The sequence below is a fragment of the Salmo salar genome, chromosome ssa09, assembly GCF_905237065.1.
Source record: "Salmo salar chromosome ssa09, Ssal_v3.1, whole genome shotgun sequence".
In the NCBI taxonomy this organism is placed as follows: domain Eukaryota; kingdom Metazoa; phylum Chordata; class Actinopteri; order Salmoniformes; family Salmonidae; genus Salmo; species Salmo salar.
The window spans coordinates 32,684,126-32,703,847 of record NC_059450.1 but is presented as its reverse complement, the minus strand read 5'-3'; the positions used below and the strand labels follow the sequence as shown (position 1 = coordinate 32,703,847).

The window sequence follows — 19,722 nt, the reverse complement described above, 5'->3', positions numbered from 1 at the left end:
AGCTGTGGAAGCTCTGGGTCAGGCTCATCTAACGTAGCCTGTTCAGAAATAACACTGATTCATAGGCAGAGGGAGATGGTAAGCCGTCTCCATTAGCTACCGGCGATGCACAGCAACAAAAAGGATGGGATCAATATGCTGCTCTGTTCAGAATGAAGTGAAAATAAAATGTGGTGAGTTAGTGATTCAATTCAGACTGCCACTATCTGTCTGCCGATAGAAAGACAGGACATGCAGCAGAGGTGTTGTCATTCATTCAAATATCCAAATGTAAAATGTTTCTGGTTCAATGCCCCCCAGCAGCATTGTGTACTCATCTTTGATTGAATGCAAAGTGTTGGCTATAGGTCTTAGTGGTATCAGGAGGAAATCAAGCAGCCTTTTCCAATCCAAGTAATTCAGCAGTATATATTTTCTAATTAAAATGCATGTGTCTCTTCAAAGCCAGACAACAATGATGCCATCTGGTGTGTGTGTGTGTGTGTGTGTGTGTGTGTGTGTGTGTGTGTGTGTGTGTGTGTGTGTGTGTGTGTGTGTGTGTGTGTGTGTGTGTGTGTGTGTGTGTGTGTGTGTGTGGGTGTGTGCGCGCGCGCACGTGCCTCGGCAGAGCAAACAGCTCGCATTGACTGAACATTTCTGCAATTGACTTTAATCTTTACGGTCATTCCTACTCCAGCATACCCTATTAAAATATACAGATCTGTATCTTCTTTAAGTGCACTGCACAAAGACCCAATTTCAAAGGCAAATTCAGTTACGTTTGAATATACTCAGAATTGCTGCATGTACTAGTAGGCTCAAAATGTATCAAAGTTAAATGTTTACATTTTCAATATGTGTGACCAGACCACAGGTGCCAGAGTTCCTCATTTCCCCTCCACTCTAACATTGAGTGTAGGCTTGTGTCCAGTAAAACATTAAAGCATTATCTCTACTTACCAAGAGTCAGATTCATTTGTGGATACGATTTGTATGTCTCTGTGTCCAGTATGAAGGAAGTTAGAGGTAGTTTCACGAGCCAATGCTAACTAGCGTTAGCTCAATGACTGGGAGTCTACAGGTACTGTAGTATATGCTACGCAGAGACATAACAATGGTATCTATGAGTTCATCTGACCCTGGGTAAGTAGAAAGATTTCTTAAATACCAGAATCTCACAGAATCCTTTTAATCCTGTCATGGTCTACAGGAGTTTAGTTTTATAATATTAGAATTTACAGTATTACCTTAATATCACTGTATGTTAAAGCTCAGACAAAGAGAGATATCATCAATGTTTAGCTGGTAAAGTGAGTGAACCATTGATATAAACATTTGGTACTGAACTACAGATATAGAATCTTAAGTTGAGACAGTTTGCTACAGCAGGAAAATAATCCTGCAGCAAAAGGACATGCGAATGATTATGTGGATTATAATCAATGGACATTTTTGTAGAGGTTGATATATTTTCGTAAGGGAAAATCAAGTCTGAAATTTCAAAGTGAAAATGACAAACTTCAGATTTGTTTTTAAAACCTCAAAATACACTACACGTTTTACATTTCATGTGTTGAAGGAAAGTTATCCTGCAACAGGGTGATTAAATTAAGATCCTACATCTGTAGACTGAACTGAACTAAATTGTGGGTAGCTGGACCATGGTGGTGAATGGAGCTTACCTTTGACGGAGATGTTGGGAGGTGGGCCTTCCATGCGCAGGTTCCATGGCGGGTCCCCCTGGTTGGCGAAGTCCCTCATCTTAAGGTAGCTGATGGTGAGGCGGATGATGGAAGCCTTGTCCAGCTGGCTGGTGATGGCCCCGGGCAGGGGCAGCATCTTAGCCAGCTCGTAGAACTCAAAGTTCTCCTTCCCCCGCCGCGAGCGAGCCGCATCCCGGGACTTCTCCTTCCTCAGAGCCTGCAACCTGGTGAGGAAAAGAGAAGAGACAGGAGTTAGGACTAGGGTTGTGTTCAGTAGGGATAAAACATTTAGAAACGTTTTGATACGTGTATGGGGAAATACTACCTCAACTCAGCAGTTAAGACCAGAGACATGTTCAGTAGGAAGCAAACATTTGAATCCGCAGCAAGTAAGGACCTGGGTTCGACCAAGAAGCACAGAAAGCTGTGGCATTACATTATTCAATGCTAACACTACCATAAGCCGGTTAGCGAGAAAGCAAGACCAGGGACGTGTTAAGTAAGGAAACTAAATGTTTTGAAAGGTTTTGAAACAGGGAGATACTTCCAGAACTTGTCGAATTAGAGTACAGATGTTCGTTTTCCATTGCTAAATGTTTTGCTAAGCCTTGACCAACTGAACATGACCCTGGACCCTCTGTCAGCTCAGACATCTGCCTGGTTACAGGGCTTTTGTACCAACCACACCAGCCCACAGTCAGTTGTGACCATTAGTGACTTTGCTCTACTCCAGTGGGAACGCTCACCACAATTGATTCAGTCATTGGAATTTAGAAGTGGGTGGAAGTTGTGATTAGCTTTGGCCTTGTGTCTCACGGGACAGCCTGCTGAATGACTTTCAGATTGCTGCCTTTTTCAAAGAAAGACGCCTAGATATTGCCATTCAGATAAATTTAATCAGCAAATGCTGTCAAGTGTAATGTCCACATGCTACAGTGCATGTGGGTATGGACAGTTGTATTGTATTAATACTGTATTTGATATCAAGAATGTAGTTATTGATGTCAAACACAGGATTAGTAAATGTTAAAATGGCTTTCCATATCTATACCAAAGTTTCACCTCTCTCTCTCTCTCTCTCTCTCTCTCGCTCTCTCTCTAAAATACTGCAGGTACATATTTATCAGAAGTGTCACAATAGGATTAAAACAGATACCAGGGCATATATATATATACTTTATATACTATAGCCTACTGTATTTCGGTTTATGCTTATAAGTCCTTTATTTATCCAGCGGCAGTAGATCACATGACCTATTCAAGGATGCATCATGGTTGGTTATAGTCTATTGGTTCGCATCGTTCCAGTCAAACACTTCTGTCTGCTTTAGTCCCCGTGTTATTTATTTCATATCAGATAACTCCAAGCAGACAGTTCCATTCTTCCATAACACAACTCCCAACTTTCCATGGCGTTCATCATCCCAAGCCATTTTGAATTAAATTGGTAATAAATCACACAGGAACCTCTGGGTTCCCCACTGGCCGACAGCTAGATTCATTTTTTACCAGCACCAATGCGAAATCAGTTCGAATGGACTTGAAAGATGAGGTAAGGCAGGGGTTTTTCCCCCCGAAGATGAAAAATGACTGTTGGTGAAGAAAATAATTTTTCATTGTTTTGTCGTTTACTTATCAGTGATTCAAGCTAAAAACAACATCATTAAGCCAACCTGAAAACAGCAAGACAAGGCCCACCCACCCTCTGATAGATGTCGGTTACTTATAGAGTATATAGATTCAAAAGAAGATTTCAAAAATGAATTCATGCATTTAGAATTGCATGCAAGATTCAAATGACAATTCACCAAGCACCACTTCCCACAACCTTCATTCAGCCAAAGACTGTCTTGTGGGTCACTAATGACATACTCATAGTTGTCAAGATCAATTTATGTTAGCTTTTGTGAGCATTAAGAGTGTGTCACGTCCTGACCATAGTAAGATGTTATTTTCTATGGTAGAGTAGGTCAGGGCGTGACGGAGGTGTTTTGTGTTTTTCTATGTTTTGTATTTCTATGTTTAGTTCTAGTTTTCTATTTCTATGTTGTTGTTTTTTGGGATGATCTCCAATTAGAGGCAGCTGGTCCTCGTTGTCTCTAATTGGAGATCATACTTAAGTAGGGTTGTTTCCCACTTGTGTTTGTGGGTAGTTGTATTCTGTTTAGTCTTCAGTACCTGACAGAACTGTGAGCTGATCGTTTTTGCTTTTGTTATTTTTTTGTGTGTTCTGTGTTAAAAAATAAATAGTCATTATGAGCACTCAACACGCTGCGCTTTGGTCCCCTCGCTATGACAGTCGTTACAGAGTGCAATAATATAATTTCACTGCCAAATATAGATTAATATAGATTAATTTTGCCTTTACATCTAGGTAGCAGATTGCCATTCTCGATCATCTCGACCGCTCCTCTGCAAGAAGAAAAGCACCATTTGATGGTCTGCTGCTCAGACAATATATAAAGCTAGTTGTAATGGTGGTTGGGAGGCAAAGTGCAACAGAGCTGCAGAATTTCATTTGTTCCACAAACCTGGAAAGCACTATGTCGGCCTGCCAAATATTTTTGCATGTGCCGGGGTTGTGTGACCTTAGTACAGCGGACAGACGGTATGTATCATGTTCTACCAGAGTAAATGTAACACTTTCTTTTATAAACATGACATTAAATCATGTTGTAGTTTAACATGAACCCCCAATGGCTTTTCAAGTGCCTTTCAGAAGACAGGGATGAGCTCACTAGCTTTGGCTGTATTTGGTTTTGTTTCCAGGTTAAACAGAGGTCACAAAGGTTGTTCTGTGGTGCACTGCACACCACATATACAGTGCTTTCTGTTCTTCAACTTTATGTAGATTACTGTAAACAAAAATGATGTTTACTGTAAACAAAAATGATGTTATCTCTTTTTTTCCTAGACTGTGACCTGTCCCTCATAAGATAATCACTTACTAGGTTGGTGACCAGCCCCATACATACTGCAACGTGTACTGTATGGCCCCATAGTCTGTATTATAAACTGGGTGGTTCGAGCCCAAAATGCTGATTGGCTGACAGCCATGGTATATCAGACCGTATACCACGGGTATGACAAAACATTTCATTTTACTGTTCTAATTACATTGGTAACCAGTTTATAATAGCAATAAAGCACCTCGGGGGTTTGTGGTATATGGCTAATATCAATCCCAGAGCTAATACTATGCTGCTCCCACCAGTGTGTCAGCTGTCTAAAAAGAGACTGACCAGTGGTAGGGAGCACAAGCAGTCAGGGCCGGCGTTATGGGCGGGCCATAGGGGCCCTGGCCCGCCCTAGCATACCTTCTTGCCCGTCCAAATAAAATACTTAAATATTGATCATTTATGATTTATGATTTACGAGACGCACGCTGACAGAAAGACGCATCAATCTCAGAGAAAGCATCTGAGCGAGTGAAACAGTGCCCCTCTGTCTCACTATGTATAGACCATGTATCTGATGCTGTCTGGACCAAAAGAACCAGGAGAACCAGACATCATGTCATACTATTTCTGGCCAGACAGCCTCAGATACATGGGCTACATATAGTAAGACTGAGGGGCTCTGTTTCACTCGCTTGGATGCTTTCTCCGGTGAGATCATTTCAGTCACTTGCGAATTGAAGGAAAGTTGGAGGGTGCACTGTTGGCGGGTGCACTGTTTGGATGCTGGAATTATTTTGGACGAACGTGCAAAGGTAACCTACTTTTTGAAGTGATTTCTTTGACAATCAGATGACAACATCATGACTGGTTGTGTTCATGCCACTTTAAAAGGTAATACATTTTTACAGTTAAATGATGTCTTTGCTATAAAACCCATGCAAGAGCATGCACACATAGGAGGTCCCAGGGAAAAAAACATGCCCCCTATGGAAATCAAATGCCCGTCCAACTGATTCATTCTGGCGCCGGCCCTGCAAGCAGGACAGCTTTGAAATGTGGCATTACCCTTGAGTCCCAGAAAAGTGTGGTTATCAACAGGAAACGGGTCATTGCGTAGAGAGAACCATCTCTATCACCTACACTACTACAGTAAACCATCTGCTCCACAATGGAGGAACAACCAGACCACATTCTTTTTGCACCATTTTTCAAACAATTCTCTGTATTCTCATTCGAAACCACACAAACCCACATCCATACACAAATCTCAATGACATAATGGAGAGAAACTCCATACTGGTGAATGTTTACTTGAGAATAGAATGCTTATGGCCCACACAGAGACATGCCAGTGGGGAAATCAGGGAATGTGCGGGGTGGCTGATAGGGATCTGTGTGTAGGAATAGAGTCCCACACCTAGAAGAGACCCTAGAGTACAGTTAGCATTGTTAAAATGGAAAACGACTGTTGAGAGGACGAGATTAGAGATATGAAATGTACACAGAACAGGCTATTTGTTCACTCCAGTAACAGGGCTCCAAACACAGAGGAAGTCAGCATCCATTTGGAGTCCATTAGCTTTGACTTATATACTGAAGGCCTAACTTATAATATGAACATAATTATAATAAGACAAACCAGACTAAACTTAATGCAGGCAAAGCATGTGTTGTTGCTTTGAATCTCCTAAGCGGCTGGCAGCTTACAGTACCTAATGTCTTTCTTGAGCAAAAACATAAGGTATGTTTAGATGTGCTTGTGCAGTAAACAAAAATAAAGCAGCTACAGGGTCATTGGCCAATGAAATGAATGGACATCTTTAAAGGAGGTGTCTAAGATATCGCTCTACTTAGCCAATCACTCACCGTTCAACTTCTGAGGACAAGAAGAATACATCAAGTGGCTGAAACTTGTGTGTGAATGATCATTTAGGATTGAAGCAATAGGTTTAATCAGTGTTGAAATGGCAGGCAGAGCAGAAACTCTACTTTGGATTAGGGCCCTCCTCCTGAAGAAATGGATGACACCACTGATCAGGGGACTAAATGACAAAACCAATAAATTGCTTTTGTGACTCTCTGCTCTCCATGTAGCAATAAAAGGAGAGGGGGGGGGGGCATTCACTGCATTAGGTTATATTTCCCATGATAACAAATTATATCTCCTTAGTAACATAATTGAACTTCTCATCAACTTGGTCACACGGGGTCAGCAAACCTGTCCAAACCCCCAGCAGACAATGAGGAGTTATAAAAAACAACACTGTTCAGGTTAGGCCTCACTCCACTCACTCTAAATACCACCAACACTGTTCAGGTTAGGCCTCACTCCACTCACTCTAAATACCACCAACACTGTTCAGGTTAGGCCTCACTCCACTCACTCTAAATACCACCAACACTGTTCAGGTTAGGCCTCACTCCACTCACTCTAAATACCACCAACACTGTTCAGGTTAGGCCTCCCTCCACTCACTCTAAATACCACCAACACTGTTCAGGTTAGGCCTCACTCCACTCACTCTAAATACCACCAACACTGTTCAGGTTAGGCCTCACTCCACTCACTCTAAATACCACCAACACTGTTCAGGTTAGGCCTCACTCCACTCACTCTAAATACCACCAACACTGTTCAGGTTAGGCCTCACTCCACTCACACTAAATACCACCAACACTGTTCAGGTTAGGCCTCACTCCACCCACTCTAAATACCACCAACACTGTTCAGGTTAGGCCTCACTCCACCCACTCTAAATACCACCAACACTGTTCAGGTTAGGCCTCACTCCACTCACTCTAAATACCACCAACACTGTTCAGGTTAGGCCTCACTCCACCCACTCTAAATACCACCAACACTGTTCAGGTTAGGCCTCACTCCACTCACTCTAAATACCACCAACACTGTTCAGGTTAGGCCTCACTCCACTCACTCTAAATACCACCAACACTGTTCAGGTTAGGCCTCACTCCACTCACTCTAAATACCACCAACACTGTTCAGGTTAGGCCTCACTCCACTCACTCTAAATACCACCAACACTGTTCAGGTTAGGCCTCACTCCACTCACTCTAAATACCACCAACACTGTTCAGGTTAGGCCTCACTCCACCCACTCTAAATACCACCAACACTGTTCAGGTTAGGCCTCACTCCACCCACTCTAAATACCACCAACACTGTTCAGGTTAGGCCTCACTCCACTCACTCTAAATACCACCAACACTGTTCAGGTTAGGCCTCACTCCACCCACTCTAAATACCACCAACACTGTTCAGGTTAGGCCTCACTCCACTCACTCTAAATACCACCAACACTGTTCAGGTTAGGCCTCACTCCACCCACTCTAAATACCACCAACACTGTTCAGGTTAGGCCTCACTCCATCCACTCTAAATACCACCAACACTGTTCAGGTTACGCCTCACTCCACCCACTCTAAATACCACCAACACTGTTCAGGTTAGGCCTCACTCCACTCACTCTAAATACCACCAACACTGTTCAGGTTAGGCCTCACTCCACTCACTCTAAATACCACCAACACTGTTCAGGTTTGGCCTCACTCCACTCACTCTAAATACCACCAACACTGTTCAGGTTAGGCCTCACTCCACCCACTCTAAATACCACCAACACTGTTCAGGTTTGGCCTCACTCCACCCACTCTAAATACCACCAACACTGTTCAGTTTAGGCCTCACTCCACCCACTCTAAATACCACCAACACTGTTCAGGTTTGGCCTCACTCCACCCACTCTAAATACCACCAACACTGTTCAGGTTAGGCCTCACTCCACTCACTCTAAATACCACCAACACTGTTCAGGTTTGGCCTCACTCCACCCATTCTAAATACCACCAACACTGGACAAAACCAGGCCCCAGATTCACAAAGCGTCTCAGAGAAGGAGTGCTGATATAGGCTCAGTTTAGCCTTTTAAATAATAATGAATAAGATGAAATGGACAGTGGAAGCCTGATCCTTGATCAGCAGTCTCAATCTGTGATGTTCTTGGAAGACAGAACCCGGTTGCAGAGGGGCCGCAAGGAGTTTCTAATTAAGCATTGCATGCTACACTAAGATGCTTAGTGCTATCCGGAATCCTTGGGACGTCCTTACCCTAAACCCTAACCTTAACCCTCACCCTTAACCATAACCCTTGTCTAACCCTAAACTTAACCATTTTACATTTCAACTTCAATGGGGTAACGTCACAGTTGGGAAATCCCAAGGATCTCGGATAGCACGGAAAACACTAAGATGTTCACAAAATATTTCCTCTATTTAAATAATAATTATTCAGATTCACTGTTTAATAGTCACATGTACAGGGTTGCAGGTGTGATTGCGTGGTACAGTGAATATCTTAGTCTTCGAACTCCAACATGCAGGAATAAGTTAAATAAAATTATGAAAATGGTCATAAAAACAACAATAGAAATAGCACTAAGTATCACAGGCGTTCATTAACATTTCCGGGACTATAAGTAGAAACACATATTATTCAATGATACTTTGACATCTGTTCAATTCATTGTACAGGTAGGTGTAGGATCTTAAATTGATCAACCTGTCGCAGGAGATGCAAATCAGGAAATGTAAAACTTGTAGTGTATTTGAGGTTTAAAAAAAGGCTTCTGAAGTTTGTAATTTCCACTTAGAAATTTCAGACTTGATTTTCCCTTAAAAAAAATCTATCAACGCCTTCAAAAATGTCCATGTATTATAATCCATATAATAATTTACATTTCCTGTTGCTGCAGGATTATTTTCCTTCTGTAGCAAACTGGCTGAAATTAAGATCCTACATCTGTAACACCACAATTTATGTTACAAAAGTGGGATTAAAATTGATATAATTTTCTCAACGATCTACACAAAATATCTGTAATGTCAAAGTGGAAGAAAATATTTAACATTTGTAAAAACAAATCTGAAAAATAAAACACTAATATATCTTGATTATATCTTGAGTCAATACATGTTAGAATCACCTTTGACAGCAATTACAGCTCTCTAAGAACTTTCCACACCTGGATTGTGCAACATTTGCCCATTATTATTTTCAAAATTATTCAAGCTCTGTAAAATTGGCTGTTGATCATTGCTAGAGAACAATTTTCAGGTCTTGCCAAAGATTTTCAAGCAGATTTAAGTAAAAACTGTAACTCGGTGTAAGGGCTGTCTTCAGGAATGGACCAAAATGCAGCGGAGTTAGTATTCATCTTTCAATTTAATTAGAAAGAACACTATAACAAACAAAACAAGGAAACTGACAGCCAACAGTCCTGTCAGGTGGAAACACACTAAACAAGAAACAATTACCCACAAACCCCAGTGACAAACAACTCCTACATATGTGACTCCCAATCAGGAACAACGATTCCCAGCTGTTCCTGATCAGGAGTCACAAGACACACACCAGACTGCCACGTCCTGACCCCCAAACTACTACACCAGCTCCATCTGCTGGTCAAGACGTGACACTCGGCCACTCAGGAACATTCTCTGTCTTCTTGGTAAGGAACTCCAGTATAGATTTGGTCTTGTGTTTGGTCTTGTGGTGGAAAGCAGACCATGTTTTCCGCTATGATTTGTCTGGGCTTAGCTCCATTCAGTTTTTTTTATCCTGAAAAACTCCCCAACCCTTAATGATTACAAGTGTCATGATGTTGGCCTGTGGGTAAGGTTTATGACCCCCCCATAAATACCTTTCTCCGTTCCTCTCTCTTTCTGACCCTACTGAAGGACTGTTGAATAGCCTTTGTCAAATATAGAGAGTCTGGGAACATCAAACAAATGGGGTAAGGGAACCATGTTTTGGTGATAAAACCAGTTGGAGATATGCTTTGGAACTTGATGAGTGTGGATGTCAGTTCGGTTGTCATCTGAGACATTATGACTGATGACAGGACGACATAAACTGTACCTGGGAAAGTATACACCCTCTAGTTATCAGAGTCACATGGAATTGTTATGCAATTGAAATGTTTGATATTGAAATTGTTTGTTAGGCGATTAAATGTAATTTTAGCTTCCAATTGAGAGAATTGGGTTTTCATAAGGAAAGTGCCCTGCTTTATCAGTGGCCCGCCCTTGTGAAGAGACAGGGGTTATAAACGATGACACACACTTCTCCCCTCGCCACTATATAAGACAATGACCAATGGTCTCCAGTAGTTCCACTACGTGAGGTCTGCAGCCTCTGCGTTACAAGGACACACATGTCAAGTACAGAACTAAGCCAACCTCGGCGTGAGCTTTGGTTGTGAATGGTATGAACTTTGAACTTATTCACTACAGAAGTGATACTTCCTAGCCGTTGAGTTAGCAGCGGCCACTGTAGACGTGGGCTAGGAAAGGACGGACGACGGATCCAGTCTACCACAGATGAAGATACTACCACGTATCCACTTTACCACCATTGACATTCTTCCGAGGACAGGAAGATCTGTTGGCCAACCCGGCCAGCATCTACGACCAATCTACCGAAGCGCAGCTCAGAGTAAATATTTATTGCATTTTCCTTTTCCAAATGGGCGGTAATTTAGAATGCATAAGATTCTGAATGTACGATAGCATAGCTGCTGTTTCTTTGTTCCTCAGTCTTCCCGCTCTTTCATTCAAGCCCAACCCCCTTCTTTGTGTAACAAGCCGCCATGTTGGCTCCGTTCACCAGGGACGTTTTCTGTATGACATCATTTGTATTCTGTGTATATGTAATTCTGTTTGATTAGTTAGGTATTTAGTAAATAAATAATTAAACCCAATTTTGTATTGCTGATTCAACTTGTTAGCCAGGGTTCGTGAAGATAACCAAGAATTTACAACTTTCATTATGAGACTGAAAATAAAATGAGGATTAATATTGACGGCTATCGATGTAAAATATTAAAGTCTTTAAAACCTGTTTGGGATAGGGGGCAGTATTTGCACGACCGGATAAAAAACGTACCCGATTTAATCTGGTTACTACTCTTGCCCAGAAACTAGAATATGCATATAATTCGTAGATTTGGATAGAAAACACTCTAAAGTTTCTAAAACTGTTTGAATGGTGTCTGTGAGTATAACAGAACTCATATGGCAGGCCAAAACCTGAGAAGATTCCATACAGGAAGTGCCCTGTCTGACAATTTATTGTCCTTCTGTAGCCTCTCTATCGAAAATACAGTCTCTGTGCTGTAACTTGACATTTTCTAAGGCTTCCATTGGCTCTCAGAAGGCGCCAGAAAGTGGAATGAGAGCTCTGCAGTCTCTGGGCTAAGTACAGCAGCTCTGTTTGTTACTGGCCTGCCTGGGGACAGTGACACAGGAGATGCGCGTCCACGAGACTACTCCATTTTGTTCTTCCAGTCTTTGAATGAATACAACGTCGCCCGGTTGGAATATTATCGCTATTTTACGAGAAAAATAGCATAAAAATGTATTTTAAACAGCGTTTGACATGCTTCGAAGTACGGTAATGGAATATGTAGAATTTTTTGTCACGAAATGCACCCGCGCGTCACCCTTCGGGTAGTGACCTCAACACACGAACAAAACGGAGCTATTTCAATATAACTAGGGATTATTTCGAACCAAAACAACATTTGTTGTTGAAGTAGAAGTCCTGGGAGTGCATTCTGACGAAGAACAGCAAAGGTAATCCAATTTTTCTTATAGTAATTCTGAGTTTAGTGAGCACCAAACTTGGTGGGTGTCAAATTAGCTAGCCTGTGATGGCCGAGCTATCTACTCAGAATATTGCAAAATGTGCTTTCGCCGAAAAGCTATTTTAAAATCTGACACCGCGATTGCATAAAGGAGTTCTGTATCTATAATTCTTAAAATAATTGTTATGTTTTTTGTAAACGTTTATCGTGAGTAATTTAGTAAATTCACCGGAAGTTTGCGGTGGGTATGGTAGTTCTGAACATCACATGCTAACGTAAAAAGCTGGTTTTTGATATAAATATGAACTTGATTGAACAAAACATGCATGTATTGTATAACAATGTCCTAGGAGTGTCATCTGATGAAGATCATCAATCATCGATCATTGACAATACATCTCAATTTTAAATTCAGGCTGTAACACAACAAAATGTGGAAAAAGTCAAGGGGTGTGAATACTTTCTGAAGGCACTGTATCTTTATGGTTAACTCTAACTGTTCTTAGAAGGTTGTTTCTCCCCACTAATACAAATTAAGGTCTGTCTGCCAATCAGAGTGTCCTATCAGTGAAGGGGATGGCCTATTGCCACGGATGTCCATTGCCCTTATTAAGGCTGCCATTACGCTCTGTGTCCCAGGAGACATTGATGTCCTCAGAGCTGCCTGTGTGTATGTGTGTGTGTATAGCACATTCAGAAAGTATTCAGATTCCTTGACTTTAAAAAAATGTCCCTCATCAATCTACACACACACCTAGACATTTTTGAAAATGTATTTAAAAAAAACAACTGAAATATCACATTTACATAAGTATTCAGACCCTTTACTCAGTACTTTGTTGAAGCACTGGCAGAAAGTACAGCCTCGAGTCTTCTTGGGTATGGCGCTACAAGCTTGGCACACCTGTTTTTGGGGAGTTTCTCCAATTCTTCTCTGCCGATCCTCTCAAGCTCTGTCAGGTTAGATGGGGAGCGTTGCTGCACAGCTATTTTCAGGTCTCTCCAGAGATGTTCGATCAGGTTCAAGTCCGGGCTCTGGCTGGGCCACTCAAGGACATTCAGAGACTGGCCCAAAGCTACTCCTGCGTTGTCTTGGCTGTGTGCTTAGGGTCGTTGTCCTGTTTGAAGGTGAAGCTTCGCCCCAGTCTGAGGTCCTGAGCACTCTGGAGCAGGTTTTCATCAAGGATCTATCTGTACTTGGTCCGTTCAACTTTCCCTTGATCCTGACTAGTCTCCCAGTCCCTGCCGATGAAAAACATCCCCACAGCATGATGCTGCCACCACCATGCTTCACTGTAGGGATGGTGCCAGCTTTCCTCCAGATGTAACGCTAGGCATTCAGGCCAAAGAGTTCCATCTTGGTTTCATCAGACCAGAGAATCTTGTTTCTCATGGTCTGAGAGTCTTTAAGTGCCTTTTGGCAAACTCCAAGCAGGCTGTCATGTGCCTTTTACTGAGGAGTAGCTTCCGTCTGGACACTACCATAAAGGCCTGATTGGTGGAGTGCTGCAGAGATGGTTGTCCTTCTGGAAGGTTCCCCCATCTCCACAGAGGAACTCTGGAGCTCTGTCAGAGTGACCATCAGGTTCTTGGTCACCTCCCTGACCAAGGCCCTTCTCCTCCGATTGATCAGTTTGGCCGGGCGGCCAGCTCAAGGAAGAGTCTTGGTGTTTCCAAACGTCTTCCATTTAAGAATGATGGAGGCCACTGTGTTCTTGGGGACTTTCAATGCAACAGACATTTTTGGGTAACCTTCGCCAGATCTGTGCCTCGACACAATCCTGTCTCGGAGCTCTACGGACAATTCCTTCGACCTCATGGCTTCGTTTTTGCTCTGACATGCACTGTCAACTGTGGGACCTTATATAGACAGGTGTGTGACTTTCCAAATGATGTCCAATCAATTGAATTTACCACAGATGGACTCCAATCAAGTTGTAGAAACATCTCAAAGATGATCAATGGAAACAGGATGCACCTGAGCCCAATTTTGAGTCCCATAGCAAAGGGTCTGAATACTTATGTAAATAAGGTATTTTTGTTTTATGTTTTATGCCAACATTTCTAAAACGCTGTTATCACTTTGTCATATGTGATGTGTGTATGTATGTGATGTGTGTATGTATGTATGTATGTGTGTATGTCTGTGATGTGTGTATGTCTGTGATGTGTGTATGTATGTGATGTGTGTATGTGTGTATGTCTGATGTGTGTATGTCTGTGATGTGTATGTATGTGATGTGTGTGTGTATGTATGTGATGTGTGTATGTATGTGATGTGTGTATGTCTGTGATGTGTGTATGTCTGTATGTGATGTATATATGTGATGTGTGTATGTCTGTGATGTGTGTATGTCTGTGATGTGTGTATGTGATGTGTGTATGTATGTCTGTGATGTGTGTATGTCTGTGATGTGATGTGTGTATGTGATGTGTGTATGTCTGTGATGTGTGTATGTCTGTGATGTGTGTATGTGATGTGTGTGTATGTATGTGATGTGTGTATGTATGTGATGTGTGTATGTATGTGATGTGTGTATGTATGTCTGTGATGTGTGTATGTCTGTATGTATGTGATGTGTGTGTGTGTGTGTATGTCTGTGATGTGTGTGTGTGTATGTATGTGATGTGTGTATGTATGTGATGTATGTATGTATGTGATGTATGTATGTGATGTGTGAATGTATGTGATGTGTGAATGTATGTGATGTGTGTAAGTCTGTGATGTGTGTATGTCTGTGATGTGTGTATGTCTGTGATGTGTGTATGTCTGTGATGTGTGTATGTAAGTGATGTGTGTATGTCTGTGATGTGTGTGTGTGTGTATGTATGTGATGTGTGTATGTCTGTGATGTGTGTATGTCTGTGATGTGTGTATGTCTATGATGTGTGTATGTATGTGATGTGTGTATGTCTGTGATGTGTGTATGTGATGTGTGTATGTATGTGATGTGTGTATGTATGTGATGTGTGTGTGTGTATGTATGTGATGTGTGTATGTAAGTGATGTGTGTATGTCTGTGATGTGTGTATGTCTGTATGTATGTGATGTGTGTATGTATGTATGTGATGTATGTATGTGATGTGTGTGTGTATGTGATGTATGTATGTATGTGATGTATGTATGTATGTGATGTGTGTATGTCTGTGATGTGTGTATGTCTGTATGTATGTGATGTGTGTATGTATGTGATGTGTGTATGTCTGTGATGTATGTATGTCTGTGATGTGTGTATGTATGTGATGTGTGTATGTATGTGATGTGTGTATGTATGTGATGTGTGTATGTGATGTGTGTATGTATGTGATGTGTGTATGTATGTGATGTGTGTGTGTGTATGTATGTGATGTGTGTATGTCTGTGATGTGTGTATGTCTGTGATGTGTGTATGTATGTGATGTGTGTATGTATGTGATGTGTGTATGTGATGTGTGTATGTGATGTGTGTAGGTGTAGTTCCGGATCTCCAATTTGAGCAGCAGCAGCTGAAAAATGAGCTCCTACAAATATTGAAATTTACATGGTTTTTAGAGTGAAGTACATCGGAAAAAAGCAAAAGAAAACTGCAAGACTGAATAGGAGAAAAAACAAGCAACAAACAAAGATAGGCTTTTGAAAAATAACTATTTTTCATAAAATTGTAGTTATCTTAGCAAGCTGAATTGTTTACCAGTTGCTAAGCAGTTGCTAGGGACTCTTTTGGAAGAAGCTAGCTAGCTAACGAAGAACAACAAAGAATATCTAGTTAACAGAAGAAAAGAAAGAGAAAATCAGGACAGAAGAAAAAGGATATCAAAGTGAAACAGTTCTCTAAAGACACAGGAGACAATAATACAAGAAACAACACTTCTGTAGCTTGTCAACTATGTGTCTGTCTATCCCTGTTCTCTCCTCTCTGCACAGGCCATACAAACGCTTCACACCGCGTGGCCGCTGCCACTCTAACCTGGTGGTCCCAGCGCGCACGACCCACGTGGAGTTCCAGGTCTCCGGCAGCCTCTGGAACTGCCGGTCTGCAGCCAACAAGGCTGAGTTCATCTCAGCCTATGCTACCCTCCAGTCCCTAGACTTCCTGGCGCTGACGGAAACATGGATTACAACAGATAACACTGCTACTCCTACTGCTCTCTCTTCGTCTGCCCCTCTGTTCTCGCATACCCCTAGAGCATCGAGCCAGCGGGGTGGTGGCACTGGAATCCTCATCTCTCCCAAGTGGACATTCTCTCTTTCTCCCCTGACCCATCTGTCTATCTCCTCATTTGAATTCCATGCTGTCACAGTTACCAGCCCTTTCAAGCTTAACATCCTTATCATTTATCGCCCTCCAGGTTCCCTTGGAGAGTTCATCAATGAGCTTGACGCCTTGATAAGTTCCTTTCCTGAGGATGGCTCACCTCTCACAGTTCTGGGTGACTTTAACCTCCCCACGTCTACCTTTGACTCATTCCTCTCTGCCTCCTTCTTTCCACTCCTCTCCTCTTTTGACCTCACCCTCTCACCTTCCCCCCCTACTCACAAGGCAGGCAATACGCTTGACCTCATCTTTACTAGATGCTGTTCTTCCACTAATCTCATTGCAACTCCCCTCCAAATCTCCGACCACTACCTTGTATCCTTTTCCCTCTTGCTCTCATCCAACACTTCTCACTCTGCCCCTACTCGGATGGTATTGCGCCGTCCCAAACTTCGCTCTCTCTCTCCCGCTACTCTCTCCTCTTCCATCCTATCATCTCTTCCCTCTGCTCAAACCTTCTCCAACCTATCTCCTGATTCTGCCTCCTCAACCCTCCTCTCCTCCCTTTCTGCATCCTTTGATTTTCTCTGTCCCCTATCCTCCAGGCCGGCTCGGTCCTCCCCTCCTGCTCCGTGGCTCGACGACTCACTACGAGCTCACAGAACAAGGCTCCGGGCAGCCGAGCGGAAATGGAGGAAAACTCGCCTCCCCTGCGGACCTGGCATCCTTTCACTCACTCCTCTCTACATTCTCCTCTTCTGTCTCTGCTGCTAAAGCCACTTTCTACCACTCTAAATTCCAAGCATCTGCCTCTAACCCTAGGAAGCTCTTTGCTACCTTCTCCTCCCTCCTGAATCCTCCTCCCCCTCCCCCCCTACTCCCTCTCTGCGGATGACTTCGTCAACCATTTTGAAAAGAAGGTTGACGATATCCGATCCTCGTTTGCTAAGTCAAACGACACCGCTGGTCCTGCTCACACTGCCCTACCCTGTGCTTTGACCTCTTTCTCCCCTCTCTCTCCAGATGAAATCTCGCGTCTTGTGACGGCCGGCCGCTCAACAACCTGCCCACTTGACCCTATCCCCTCCTCTCTTCTCCAGACCATTTCCGGAGACCTTCTCCCCTTCCTCACCTCGCTCATCAACTCATCCTTGACCGCTGGCTACGTCCCTTCCGTCTTCAAGAGAGCGAGAGTTGCACCCCTTCTGAAAAAAACCTACACTCGATCCCTCCGATGTCAACAACTACAGACCAGTATCCCTTCTTTCTTTTCTCTCCAAAACTCTTGAACGTGCCGTCCTTGGCCAGCTCTCCTGCTATCTCTCTCAGAATGACCTTCTTGATCCTAATCAGTCAGGTTTCAAGACTGGGCATTCAACTGAGACTGCTCTTCTCTGTGTCACGGAGGCTCTCCGCACTGCTAAAGCTAACTCTCTCTCCTCTGCTCTCATCCTTCTAGACCTATCTGCTGCCTTTGATACTGTGAACCATCAGATCCTCCTCTCCACCCTCTCCGAGTTGGGAATCTCCGGCGCGGCCCACGCTTGGATTGCGTCCTAACTGACAGGTCGCTCCTACCAGGTGGCGTGGCGAGAATCTGTCTCCGCACCATGCGCTCTCACCACTGGTGTCCCCCAGGGCTCTGTTCTAGGCCCTCTCCTATTCTCGCTATACACCAAGTCACTTGGCTCTGTCATATCCTCACATGGTCTCTCCTATCATTGCTATGCAGACGACACACAATTAATCTTCTCCTTTCCCCCTTCTGATAACCAGGCGGCGAATCGCATCTCTGCATGTCTGTCAGACATATCAGTGTGGATGACGGATCACCAGCTCAAGCTGAACCTCGGCAAGACGGAGCTGCTCTTCCTCCTGGGGAAGGACTGCCCGTTCCATGATCTCGCCATCACGGTTGACAACTCCCTTGTGTCCTCCTCCCAGAGTGCTAAGAACCTTGGCGTGATCCTAGACAACACCCTGTCGTTCTCCACTAACATCAAGGCGGTGACCCCATCCTGTAGGTTCATGCTCTACAACATTCGCAGAGTACGACCCTGCCTCACACAGGAAGCGGCGCAGGTCCTAATCCAGGCACTTGTCATCTCCCGTCTGGATTACTGCAACTCGCTGTTGGCTGGGCTCCCTGCCTGTGCCATTAAACCCCGACAACTCATCCAGAACGCCGCAGCCCGTCTGGTGTTCAACCTTCCCAAGTTCTCTCACGTCACCCCGCTCCTCCGCTCTCTCCACTGGCTTCCAGTTGAAGCTCGCATCCGCTACAAGACCATGGTGATTGCCTACGGAGCTGTGAAGGGAACGGCACCTCCATACCTTCAGGCTCTGATCAGGCCCTACACCCAAACAAGGGCACTGCGTTCATCCACCACTGGCCTGCTGGCCCCCCTACCTCTGAGGAAGCACAGTTCCCGCTCAGCCCAGTCAAAACTGTTCGCTGCTCTGGCACCCCAATGGTGGAACAAGCTCCCTCACGACGCCAGGACAGCGGAGTCAATCACCACCTTCCGGAGACACCTGAAACCCCACCTCTTTAAGGAATACCTAGGATAGGATAAAGTAATCCTTCTAACCCCCCCCTTAAAAGATTTAGATGCACTATTGTAAAGTGGTTGTTCCACTGGATATCATAAGGTGAATGCACCATTTTGTAAGTCGCTCTGGATAAGAGCGTCTGCTAAATGACTTAAATGTAAATGTAAATGTAGGTGATGTGTGTATGTATGTGATGTGTGTATGTGATGTGTGTGTGTGTATGTATGTGATGTGTGTATGTATGTGATGTGTGTATGTGATGTGTGTATGTATGTGATGTGTGTATGTATGTGATGTGTGTATGTCTTTGATGTGTGTATGTATGTGATGTGTGTATGTATGTGATGTGTGTATGTCTGTGATGTGTGTATGTCTGTGATGTGTGTATGTATGTGATGTGTGTATGTATGTGATGTGTGTATGTCTGTGATGTGTGTATGTGTGTATGTGATGTGTGTATGTGATGTGTGTATGTATGTGATGTGTGTATGTGATGTGTGTATGTATGTGATGTGTGTATGTGATGTGTGTATGTGATGTGTGTGTGTATGTGATGTGTGTATGTATGTGATGTGTGTATGTGATGTGTGTATGTATGTGATGTGTATGTGATGTGTGTGTGTATGTATATGATGTGTGTATGTGATGTGTGTATGTGATGTGTGTATGTATGTGATATGTGTGTAT

At 43.3% G+C, this 19,722-nt stretch overlaps 1 protein-coding gene across 2 annotated transcripts in view; it reads right to left on the bottom strand.

Annotated features, from left to right (window-relative positions):
* LOC106611225 (neuronal PAS domain-containing protein 3) overlaps positions 1-19,722 on the bottom strand; it is a 478,408-nt gene that overhangs the window by 227,128 nt on the left and 231,558 nt on the right. For both annotated transcript variants that reach the window (XM_014211204.2, XM_014211210.2), the window contains one exon: positions 1,662-1,906. In XM_014211204.2, coding sequence (XP_014066679.2) covers positions 1,662-1,906 — 245 coding nt within the window. The remainder of the gene's footprint in view (positions 1-1,661; positions 1,907-19,722) is intronic.